The sequence below is a fragment of the Drosophila mojavensis genome, unplaced genomic scaffold (genome assembly GCF_018153725.1).
Source record: "Drosophila mojavensis isolate 15081-1352.22 unplaced genomic scaffold, ASM1815372v1 contig_16, whole genome shotgun sequence".
In the NCBI taxonomy this organism is placed as follows: Eukaryota; Metazoa; Arthropoda; class Insecta; order Diptera; family Drosophilidae; genus Drosophila; species Drosophila mojavensis.
Genome location: NW_025318693.1, coordinates 3,510,991 through 3,522,442, shown reverse-complemented (window position 1 = coordinate 3,522,442; position 11,452 = coordinate 3,510,991). Strand labels below are relative to the sequence as shown.

At 43.5% G+C, this 11,452-nt stretch overlaps 4 protein-coding genes across 4 annotated transcripts; 1 reads left to right on the top strand and 3 right to left on the bottom strand.

Annotated features, from left to right (window-relative positions):
- Positions 1-54: 54 nt before the first annotated feature.
- Positions 55-440, bottom strand: LOC122756792 (ficolin-1-B-like; the record flags this gene model as incomplete). Its single annotated transcript, XM_044007306.1, has 2 exons — positions 55-142; positions 211-440. Coding segments are annotated over 2 exons (318 nt in total), but the record flags the coding sequence as incomplete, so codon positions are not given.
- Positions 441-1,090: 650 nt separating this feature from the next.
- LOC6573556 (organic cation transporter-like protein) lies at positions 1,091-3,313 on the bottom strand. The gene is made up of 5 exons (XM_001999588.4): positions 3,052-3,313; positions 2,550-2,995; positions 2,070-2,487; positions 1,502-2,008; positions 1,091-1,437 (listed from the first exon to the last, which is right to left on the bottom strand). Exons 1-5 carry the CDS (start codon positions 3,192-3,194, stop codon positions 1,311-1,313), a joined length of 1,641 nt encoding a protein of 546 aa, XP_001999624.1. The 5' UTR covers positions 3,195-3,313; the 3' UTR covers positions 1,091-1,310.
- A 949-nt stretch (positions 3,314-4,262) lies between these two features.
- LOC6573557 (organic cation transporter protein) lies at positions 4,263-6,336 on the bottom strand. Its single transcript, XM_001999589.4, has 6 exons — positions 6,127-6,336; positions 5,888-6,053; positions 5,552-5,810; positions 5,071-5,482; positions 4,507-5,013; positions 4,263-4,455 (listed from the first exon to the last, which is right to left on the bottom strand). Exons 1-6 carry the CDS (start codon positions 6,267-6,269, stop codon positions 4,311-4,313), a joined length of 1,632 nt encoding a protein of 543 aa, XP_001999625.1. The 5' UTR covers positions 6,270-6,336; the 3' UTR covers positions 4,263-4,310.
- A 2,451-nt stretch (positions 6,337-8,787) lies between these two features.
- On the top strand, positions 8,788-10,678 carry LOC6573558 (N-sulphoglucosamine sulphohydrolase). Its single transcript, XM_001999590.4, has one exon. The coding sequence runs from the start codon at positions 8,965-8,967 to the stop codon at positions 10,549-10,551; it is 1,587 nt and encodes a 528-aa protein (XP_001999626.1). The 5' UTR covers positions 8,788-8,964; the 3' UTR covers positions 10,552-10,678.
- The last annotated feature ends 774 nt before the right edge of the window (positions 10,679-11,452 follow it).

The window sequence follows — 11,452 nt, the reverse complement described above, 5'->3', positions numbered from 1 at the left end:
ATTCTGTTTTATTCGATTCTAATATGAGAATTAAATTTTTTCAGTTTTATTTAATTAATTTCCATCCATATTTGTGGGACGTATCAATAATTCAACGGAATATATGGAATCAAGGACAGCGTTCCAGTAGACCATGTTGCTTCTGAGATAAAAGTTCAGATTTCTATTGGAGCACCAAATGTAAATTCGATTACCATGATGTTTACTTACGAATTGCCGCAATTTGTTTGCCACCAGCCGCCGCTGGCATCCTTGGAGCACTTAACATCAAGCAATAGATCATTGTCGCGATCGAGGGTGCTGAACTTTTGATATAGACTCTCTCTCAATCCATCGCCAGCGTCTCCGGAGTATTCACCCAGTGATTGTATGGCATAGCCCTCAGTCTCATTCCCGATTCGAAAGTTGCTGTAGGACGCGGTTTTTACGCTCTGGCCATTGTTTAATCATATCAAGAGCTTGTGAGGCTTCGACGACGTCATCAAATGCAATTTTTCCATTCCAATGAAGAATTCACTGCAGAAATCACCAAAGCCTTGGACAAATGTATGTTATTTCCAGTCTGTTAATTTTCATTTAATTCATTAACATTTTTTATTTTTTTAATTGTCTAGGAAATTAGCAGATCCGCTCAGTGTGCTTAGGATATTTTTCGGCTGGATAAAGCCGGTTCACGTGTTAATCTTTTTAGTATTGTCAGTATATTTGAATATGCCAAAGTATTTTGTTTGGGAAATAGCACAACGACTTTTTATCTTCCCAATTTTAATGACGCAAGTTCTGGAGCTCCGGCGTCTCTTTCGATTTGCAATGGAGCATGGCTACAGCCATTAGCTCTTTATAATTTTTATCTGAATCGAGCAAATATACATACTTACATATTTTGTGTAATAAATCTCCAGTTTCAAAAGCGAAGAATTTTGAATGTGAAAAAGAGAATTAATAAAAAATAAATCAATTAACAATGACTTCGATGAGTACGAAAAGGTAGCCAAGTAGAGGAGATGGAAAGATGAATCTATTCAACAGAATTAATATATATATTGATGAACTATGTGATTCATAGTTGTCGAAAATAAGGGAAATTAAGTTGGTTTTCAGTTCAGTTTAATTAAAATCAAAATAGATTAAGTGAAATACATGTATATAAAATTTAACGGCTAAATCCCAATTACTATGCATTCTTTACATGAGTAATACATATCAGACCATTCGGTTGCACGAACTAACATAACGTTAAGCTCATCATCAGGTTATAGGGTTTGGTTATTTATTCAGTTTCAGGTGAATTGATTTAGGTAAGCAAAGACCTAAGCATCAGACTTGTTATCGCCATTTGGGGTTAGGCTTTCGCGGTGTTTCTTGATGCACGGGAAATACAAGCAGCCCTCGTTCATCGCAAAGCGTTCCCCTTCGGCCAGGGTATCAGGAAGTTTTCTAGACAACAGACAGCAAAGTTAATAAATGGTTTTAGGCATTTTGGATAAGCAACGGGAATTACTTGTGTAGAGTTTCCGGCAACGTCAGACAGAGGCCAGCGCCAAGGAACATGAGACAACTTATAAATATCGACGGCAGTGGCTTGTAAAACTTTGCCAAGTAGATCACGTAGAAAGACAACGAGCTGGAGGCCAGGCCAATCACATGAATGTTGGAGACGGCTTGTCCTCGGACACTGGTTGGTATTATCTCGGCGGCGTATTGAATCTCCGCATCGTAGGAGACGGTCGAGCCATAGCGACCTAAGCCGATCATGATGGCCAGCAGGAGAGCGTTTTCCTTCGGGTCCAGGAAGGCAATGAGGAAGCCCGTCACTGTGGTAATGATGCCGCCCACCAGGAGCGCGCCGCAGGCCATGCCCTTGCGCCCGATTATATTTTGCAGCAGCAGAATGGTGCAGCCGGCTGGCAAATAGTTAATCGAGGTGTAAGAGAAAAGCTTAAAGGGCGATGTGCCGAGGCCCTCCATATTGCGGTTTATCACATCGTAGGATAGTGTAATAATGACGCTGATTTGGAGTGAATATAATGAGATGACTGTCGAATCAGATCAGATAAGATGGAGCTTACGATTTGAGCAGCAATGTCAGGGTGAATCGTCGTAGACGCGGTGTTCTAAACATGCCCATAAATGTGTCTTCGTGCTTCCTATGTTTCTCCTCCTCGATCACCTTCTCGCGATAGTGCTTGATGAACTCGTCGAACACAGAGTCCTCCACCTGACGCCCATTGAACTTAGCCACCCACTTGAGGCACTTGACGGCTTGATCGTATCTCTTCTTCGTGAGCAACCACTGAGCGCTCTCGCAGATCAGCAGCGGATAGCCGAGCACGCCGAGGGCGGGCAAGGAGGCCATCCACAGATAGTGGCGCCAGTTGCCAATCCAGATGGCCAGCCAGGGCGAGGTCATCAGTCCGAAGCAGTAAAAGAAGGCGAGTATGATGTTAAGGCCAAAGGTGCGACGTTTCGGGCTGAGGTACTCGAACACTAAAAACCGGCGGAAAGTCCTGTTACTCAACTATCCAGCAGACTCGTGAAGGCGTACTCACCCAAAATGTACATCAAATAGTACATCGTGTCGGTGGAGAGGCCCGACACAAATCTGGAGAACGCAAACCAGGGCAGAGTGTGCACAAATGAGGTCATAAAGTCCCCGGATGCCCCAGCTAAGGCGGCCATTAGCATGGCTGGCAGCCGGCCAATGCGATCGGAGAGGTAGCCAAACGTAATGGTGCCCACCACGGAGCCAATGAAGAAGAAGGACTGGCCCACGGCCGGCTGATGCGACTTGTCGCAGACCCAGCGGAGCTCCGTCGTTAAGCTCTCGTAGCCGCTCTCACGCTCGAAGATCCAATTCTGACAGGTTTCCTGCTCGGCAGCAATGCCCGTGCCATTGACGACGCCACTGAGTAACGTGCAGGCGGGATCCGTAACATTTGAGTAAACGGCGCGTATCGACTCTGCACTGAGGCCATGAAGATCATCATGGGAGCACCTATGGAAGGCAATCAATAAGCAACGATCTCAAGCATTTTTATGGGCAATACTTACCAATGCTCCGGCGTAAATGTTATAAGGGTTTGCGAGAAGTAATGCAATGAGCTCAATATATTCGTATAGCCGTACAATATCAAGATAACGAATTGGAAGCGTCCGAAACTTCCGCACTTCTCGAGCACCCGATCGAAATCCATATTTTGGGTTTAAACTGTGGCGATTCAAGCACACTTTATGTGGAGAAGGAGCTGAGGACTTGACAGTTCCCCCTTAACAACATGCTCACCGGACAACAGTCAAGTGACGATTGTTGATGCTCTGCACTTGACTTGCTATCTTATATGGAGTGGCCGATGTTAGATGTCGCTCAAGATTAAGGTGAGAATCGGCTTTAGCTATCTCTATTGTGCCATAAAGCTGTGAGACTTGGACAAACACAGAAGTCGTACGTTAAGACGCAGCGCCAGAGTCAGCTACTCTCTGTCCATTAATTGCCTACATTACATATTAACTATATAGTATTTTTATAATTTACGTACTTAGCATCCGATGTAATCTCTCTCTCAGTTATTGTTCTATAACATTTCTATACCCGATGATAGCAGGACATAGTGAATGGCGCTTTGGCTCTGCCAACGGGGATGCCTCCGAATATTTTAAAGGGGCTTTTTTGAGAAGTACATTTCAGATGGTTTCTCTTATCAGGCATTAAACTTGAAGCGACTCAAATTAGCAAGTCCGTTGTGCGGCCTAACAATATTTCGGCACTCACCAGAGTGCTTAGTGCAAGATTTAGTATCGGATGCTGTAAGTCACGTCTGCGGATTAACCACATTTAATAGAATTATCGCTGACTATATATGGCATCTGACAGGTTTATCGCTCGGCTCATGAGCCCTGCATACATATAGTATAGATTACAACTCTATTGACATTGTGAAATGCTCGGCTTTCAGCACACGCCAGGGGATATTAGATGTTTCATATGCATACATTAGCTTCCGATGGCATCGACGTGATAACCGTAAATCATAAAGATGATCTCTGGCGTCTAATTTCCTAGCATTTCTTACTAGATTTTCTGAGATTTATGCATTTATTAAATCATAATACTTGAATTGCCCCAATTTTACCATAAAACTAAATGAAACTGAAAAAAAAAAAAGAAAAAAGGAATCGGGTCAGCCCATTCAAGGTATAAAGAATGTGTTGCTACACGAGATTCCATTGAGATTCCATCGAGATTAAGAAATGCAGTTTGCAAATACAATTACACAATAGTTATAAACTTTATTTTCAGATCTATATTTAGTTTAAATAGCTTTACGAGTATTTTCTATGGTGGCAACAGAAATCGTATCATCGGGCAGTTCTCTCTTTTGGCTAAAGCAGGGAAAGTAATACCACTTCTCACCCACGCCGAACGTCTCGCCTTCCGCCAGGGTCTGGGGCAGTTTCCTATAAATAGAATGGGTAAATATGGGATTGCTATACTGGGGTAGAGCTTACCTCTTAACTGTTTCCGGCAGAGTTAGACATAGAGCCGAGCCAATGAACATTAGCAGACTGATGAAAATCGAGGGCAGCGGCTTATAAAAGGTGCCCAAAAAGATGATATACGAGCTGAAGAAGCCGAAGGCATAGCCCACGACGTGGATGTTGGACATGCCGCGACCCCGCACACTCGTGGGTATTATTTCGGCGGCATATTGCGCTTCCGCATCGTAGGCGACCACGCCCCCATATCTGCCCAGGCCCACCATTAGGGCCAGCAGCAGTGAGTGCTCAGTGGGATCCAGGTTGGCGATCAAGAAGCCCGTCACGGCCGTAATGACGGCGCCCACAAAGAGCGAGACACAGGCCATGCCCTTGCGCCCGATGTAGTTCTGGAAGAGTATGATGGTGAGGCCGGCGGGCAGGTAGGTGAAGCTGGTGTACGAGAAGAGCAGGAACGGCGAGGTGCCCATGCCCTCCATGTTGCGGCTGAGTATGTCAAAGGCCATCGTGATGATCATGCTGTAAACAAATCGCTGTAGGCTTCTCTCTAAGCATCTCTAATTCCGCCAGACTTACGACTTAATGAGCAGTATGATAGTGAACTTGCGTAATCTTGGCGTCCTGAGCATGCCCATGAACGTATCGTTTGTGGTCTTCTGCTCCATGTTTATCTTTTCGTGATAGTACTTGATGAACTCGACAAACACATTCTCGTCCACCTGGCGCCGGTTGAACTTGGCGATGCGACGCAGGCATTCCGCCGCCTTGTCGAACTGCCGCTTGGTCAACAGCCACTCGGCGCTCTCGAAGAGCAGGCACGGATAGCAGAGCACGCCCAATGCCGGCAGCGAGGCAGCCCACAGATAGTTGCGCCAAGTGCCCACCCAGATGGCCACCCAGGGTGATATGACCAGGCCCACGCAATAGAACACGGCCAAAACGATGTTGAGGCCCAAAGTGCGATGTTTGGGACTCAAGTACTCGAACACTGCGATGGGAGTAGAGAAGTTCTTAAATATCGTATATGCTATTCTAGAATATTGCAGCTAAGACCCACCCAATATGTACATCAGAATGTACTGTGTGTCTGTCGATAGGCCGGACATGAAGCGGCCAGCGGAGAAAAATGGCAGTGAATTGACGAAGGAGGTGATGAAGTCGCCCAGGGCGCCAGTCAAGGTCGTCAGCATGCAGGCCTTCAGTCTGCCGATGCGATCGGCCAGATAGCCAAAGAATATGGTGCCCAGGACGGAGCCGATGAAAAAGAACGACTGACCCACGGCCAATTTGTAGGCGTCATCGCAGACCCATTCGAGCTGTGCCCAATATGGCAGGAGGCGAGTGTAAGCCGTTAAGCTCCTACAGATGTTGCATACTTTTAGGCTCAACTCACCTCAGTGGTAATGCTCTCATAATTGCTTTCACGCTCGAATTTCCAGGACTCACATTTGAATTGCTCATTCCGCGACTCCTCCGAGTTCCACTTGGTGTAGCTGCAGCGATCCGAGTAAGTGATATTTGTCGGTCCATGCGAATCTAAAACTTTATCAGGCATGCAGCTACAAATAAATAAATAAAAAAAAAATAAATAAATTTGATATGAATTTTAATGGAATTTGCAGTGTATATTACCTATGCGGCGGCGTAAAGCTGATGATGGTCTGTGAGAAATAGTGAAAGGACGACAAGATATTCGTATAGCCGTAGAGCACCAGCAATACGAACTGATATCGACTAAAGCTTCCACATTTATCCAAAACACTCTCGAAATCCATTTTGGACAGCAAGCGAATGACAACGTCTAAACCAGTTGTTGCCTGTCGAGTGTGTGCCAAAAAAAAAAAAAGAAAAATCGCTGCAGATATTCTCATGCTAGCATGCACACGCACACATACACGCACAGATACACTCACATGTCAGACGCGCATCTTTAGGCTGCAATATCTTTAAGTATTCAGATTTGTCTGTGCAAACAGCAGCCGAACAAAGTCGTTGCCACTGAATAAAGTCTACAATGGGAAGGGGTCCATAAAACAAACAGCAGCAGCTGATCTTATATATATTATTTTTTATCATTCATATGTAATGAATATACGTATATGATAAGAATCAGCACGAGGTTTGCCTGCTCACTGACTAAATTCATTGACTCTTGCTGATACCCTGAACTAGCTAATGCATAAATATTCAATCGCAAAACAAAACATACTCTCTCTCTCTCTCTCTCTATCTCTTTCTGACTCTGTTTCTCTTCGCAATGCCCGCCTGAGAGCTGAATACATAATATTTATAAATATATTTGCATTAATTCAGGTTTGTTTTTTGCCCAATCATAACCTGTATAGGGTACATTCTAGTCAAGCTGCTCAGACTAAATTGAACTGAATTCGTTATCATTTTGGGCTTTAATTTCTGTTGTAATTTAGTAAATAAACGGCTTAACTTAATTTATTACCTAAAAGCCACAATGAAAATCAAGTAGGAATAAAAGAAAAAAAAAGGAAATTTTATTTTTCTAACTCGTATTAACTAGCCAAGTTTGGTTGCATATTCAAGATTTCAATTACTTATCCTGTGATATATATGGATACAAAAAAAAAAAAAAAATTTTTACTGAATGCGAAATAAAAAAGTTTTTCTAAAAAAACAATTGCTTGCTGATGGGAAGGAGTTTAATTTGTTAGTTTAAAGTTTGATTGGCGAGAGCCGAGAGCTTATCTTTTAATTATTCACAATGAATCATTGGCATTGACTCGAAGAGCTATTGAGTAAAAGTTCCTTGCAAGTCCTATAAAATATGCGGATTGGCGGAAGTCTGCTTGCAATTTCAACTGATAGCTAAGGGGAAGCAACGTATAAATTAAAGCTAACTTTAAAGTAAGGGAATATTTAATGTTGTTGTTGAGCAGCTAGCAATCATTTATTAATATGCATATTTTTTTGAATTTATTAGAATTTGGGCGAAGCTCATTAGAAGCAAATTCAAAAACACATAGGAGGATTCTCGTTAGAATGAATAGATTTATTCAAGCTGCGAATGTCTTATGCCCATCAAGTCTGCGTTAAATATGAATTATTGATTCATACATTTATAAACCATATCATAATATTATTTATTTATATAGACTCCATGACAAATAAATAAGCAAATATAGGATGCGCTGAAACTGCAATAATCCCTCACATGCATGCATGCGAGAGAGAGTGAAAGAGAGAGAGAGAGTTTTACCGATTGATGCAACAACTGCTTTACAGTATAGCAGCGGCTGTTATAGGCAGAGTCACAGCTGATGGCCGCTAGGCAACATGTTGCCAGAGTCAAGGGCAACGTGTGTAACATGTTGCCAAGTGTTGCTGTGCAATTGTTTGGTGAGCTTTTGTTTGCAGTGTGTCTAATGCTCTTCGTATTGCCCCGGCAACGATAAAACCTTTTGTTGTGAACTCTTGAACTTACATAATAAATGAATAAATATTCTATTGCTGCTGACACTGATAAAATGGAATAATGGAGAAATTGTCACTGGCCTAATGTATCATTAGGCACTTATTTCTTATTGAATATTCAATGAAGTGCATCACGAACTAAAGGAAATGAGAAAGTGCACAATTGAGGGGAAATTGCGTATTAATTATAAAGCTCAAGTGTGAGAATGCGCAGAAAACGCAATGAAACAATTCAATGCTAATTGCCCTTCTCCAGGCATTATACTCTCTAAAGAGCAGAGTGTTTCGATTTATGGCTTCATTTTAGGTTTAGCTGATAGACCTTATTATTTCTATCGATTTTTAGACAAGTTTAATATATGCATATTGCTTGATTTAGTAGACCAACTAGTATAAAATTCATTGTCATATATAAATAAATAATTGAATTTATTTTTAGATTTTTTATTTTTTAATTTTTATTATTTCTATTGATTTACATAAATTGTATATGCATATGGCAGCACAAATTATAAATAATTATAAACATGTATACAAGACTTTATACAAAAATAATATAATTGTAATTTACTTTAAACAAATGCCAATACAAGCCAGTTCAATTTGGTTGTATGAAGATATAATCCAACGATAGAGCTGAATGCCCCGTACGAAAGCCGGTCAAAGTGAATGTAAAAAAGTCCACAAATACTAACTCATACATATGTACATATATGTATATACATATATGCATACATATACATATCTAGATTTGCCTTTGTGTGCAGATTGTATAGCTACGTTGGGCCATTGTGCATGAGCGCACATGCTGAGCTCTGGCTGGGAAAGAGATTAAAACTGGATTTGGAATTGGAATTGAATGAGTGTGACCGGAGAAAGAAAGCAACAAAGAAAGAAAGATGAAAGAGTCGACTCGCTGCGAGTGCCATATATTGAAATGCTGGCGGATCAGTTGAGCTCGGGCTGAGTGAGTCGATGGTCTAATTTGGTCTGTCTCTGTGCCTGTCCAGAGCTGAAACAGTCGCAATGCCGTTGCGCCCTCCACTTGCCTCGCTGCTGCTGCTGTTGCTGCTGGGCAGCGTTCGCTGCGCGCAGTCACCACAAAATGTGCTGCTGCTGCTGGCCGATGACGCGGGCTTTGAGATGGGCGCCTATTTGAACAAGTACTGCCAGACGCCGAATTTGGATGCGCTGGCCAGCAACGGATTGCTGTTCAACAACGCATTCACCTCCGTCAGCAGCTGCAGTCCGAGCCGCGCTCAGCTGCTGACCGGACAGGCGAGTCACGCCAGCGGCATGTACGGGCTCCATCAGGGCGTGCACAACTTCAATGTGCTGCCCGAGGTGAGCTCGTTGTCCAATGTGCTGCGCGAGCAGAGCCAAGGACGCATACTGAGCGGCATAATAGGCAAGAAGCATGTCGGTGCCGCCTCGAACTTTTTCTTCGACTTCGAGCAGACGGAGGAGCAGCATTCGATAAACCAAATCGGTCGCAACATTACCAAAATCAAGGAGTACGCACACGAGTTTCTGGCACGAGCCAAGGCTGAGGCGAGAAGCTTCTTCTTGCTGGTGGGCTTCCATGATCCGCACCGTTGTGGCCACATCACGCCGCAGTACGGCGAGTTTTGCGAGCGCTGGGGCAGCGGCGAGGAGGGAATGGGCACCATACCGGACTGGAAGCCCATCTACTATGACTGGCGCAACTTGGAAGTGCCTGCCTGGCTGCCGGACACGGATGTGGTCAGACAGGAGCTGGCCGCCCAATACATGACCATCTCGCGACTGGATCAGGGCGTCGGCTTGCTCTTGCGGGAATTGCAGGAATCTGGACTGGCGGAAGATACCCTCGTCATATACACCTCGGACAATGGTCCACCTTTTCCGGGTGGCCGTACCAATCTGTATGAGCGTGGTATTCGATCTCCGCTTATTCTTAGCTCCCCCCAAGCCGACGCACGTCGTCACGAGACGAGCGCTGCTATGGCCAGTCTGCTGGACATTTATCCTAGCGTTCTGGATGCTCTCCAGCTGTTGCCGCCTAACGGAACGCGCTTCAGCGGCCAATCGCTCTTGCCTGTGCTCTATAAAGAGCCCGAGCCTGTGGAGAGCGACGCTGTCTTCGGTAGCCAGAGCTACCACGAGGTGACCATGGCCTATCCCATGCGCATGGTGCGCAACCGGCGCTATAAGCTCATACACAACCTCAACTATTGGGCGGACTTTCCCATCGACCAGGACTTCTATACATCGCCCACGTTCCAGCAGATCCTCAATGCCACCATCAACAAGCAGCCATCGCCCTGGTACCGCACCCTGCAGCAGTATTACCAGCGACCCGAGTGGGAGCTCTACGACATCAAGGCGGATGCCCTGGAGCGCTTCAATCTGGTGGACAAGCCGAAGTATAGCGCCACCCTGAAACAGTTGCGCCAGAAGCTCTTCAAGTGGCAGGTGGACACAGAGGATCCGTGGCGCTGTGCCCCCCACGCCGTGCTGCAGGATCAGGGAGTTTTCAAGAAGGAGCCCGTCTGCCTGACTCTGGGCCATGAGGCGCTACAAAGGCCCAGACGTCGAAAGCTCACCCAGTACGAACAGTATATTATAGTGTAGTTAGCTGCCCTATAGAGTATTGGTCGATCAATTATTTCCTCCTTATTCTAAGCACATTTTGGGTTTTGTATTTGGCCTTATCACATTGAAAATAAAATGACATACAATTTGCTGATAAGACATGCTATATCAAAGTCTTTAACACTTATTAGTCATTTGAGGCTAGACCAGCTGTGAAATCGATAAGCTATAAAATATCACAAGCTCATTGCCCCGACATTTGTATAAAGTGTATTTTTTATTGATCATTTTCAAAGATTTAAAAAACAGGAAAAATAATAATAATAATTTAGTCTGATTTCCTGTAAAAATTATAAAGCTTATTTACTCATCTGTTGAGAAATAATTTAGAAAGATTTACATATATCAAATACGACCAATACTTACAATCATAGCTTTTGTAATATAGGAATTTTGAGTATATGTAGTAGATTTCAATAAAGTATTAAAATGTACAGTATTTAATTATTTGAATACCCTGAACCCATTGCATATAGGAGATCAGGGTTCGATTTTAAATGTATGTAACATGAAGGAAGCGTGGCAAATGTATGTAACATGAAGGAAGCGTGGCAGACCGTATAAATTATATAGGTATATAATTATGTTCTGGGCGAGCTGAGTCGATTAAGTCCTGTTCAGACAGGACCTATCAGTCCTTTCGTCTGTTGTCGATCTCAGAAGATTTATGAGCTAGTTAGTTTAAGTTTTGGGCTAGCGATGTCCATGTCTATTAAATAGCTCAATCTGTGCCTCTATTAATTTCCTATAAATTGCCTTAAAATTGAGAAAGGACGAATGATGTACTTGATCGTATTGAGTGGGCAGTTGACAGTGCAGATAATGTTGATGGAGGCTGATGTCGATGAATCAATATTCAGATATATATGAAAATTGAGAA

Excerpts from the sequence above, each read along its gene's own strand:
- LOC6573556 (XM_001999588.4), bottom strand. The coding sequence starts at position 3,194 with ATGGATTTCGATCGGGTGCTCGAGAAGTGCGGAAGTTTCGGACGCTTC. Across the intron at positions 2,488-2,549 it reads CTATTTGATGTACATTTTGG|TGTTCGAGTACCTCAGCCCG; the intron begins GTGAGTACGCCT and ends GCCGGTTTTTAG. Across the intron at positions 1,438-1,501 it reads TTGCCGGAAACTCTACACAA|AAAACTTCCTGATACCCTGG; the intron begins GTAATTCCCGTT and ends TCTGTTGTCTAG.
- LOC6573557 (XM_001999589.4), bottom strand. The coding sequence starts at position 6,269 with ATGGATTTCGAGAGTGTTTTGGATAAATGTGGAAGCTTTAGTCGATAT. Across the intron at positions 5,483-5,551 it reads CATTCTGATGTACATATTGG|TGTTCGAGTACTTGAGTCCC; the intron begins GTGGGTCTTAGC and ends CTCCCATCGCAG. Across the intron at positions 4,456-4,506 it reads CTGCCGGAAACAGTTAAGAG|GAAACTGCCCCAGACCCTGG; the intron begins GTAAGCTCTACC and ends TTCTATTTATAG.
- LOC6573558 (XM_001999590.4), top strand. The coding sequence starts at position 8,965 with ATGCCGTTGCGCCCTCCACTTGCCTCGCTGCTGCTGCTGTTGCTGCTG.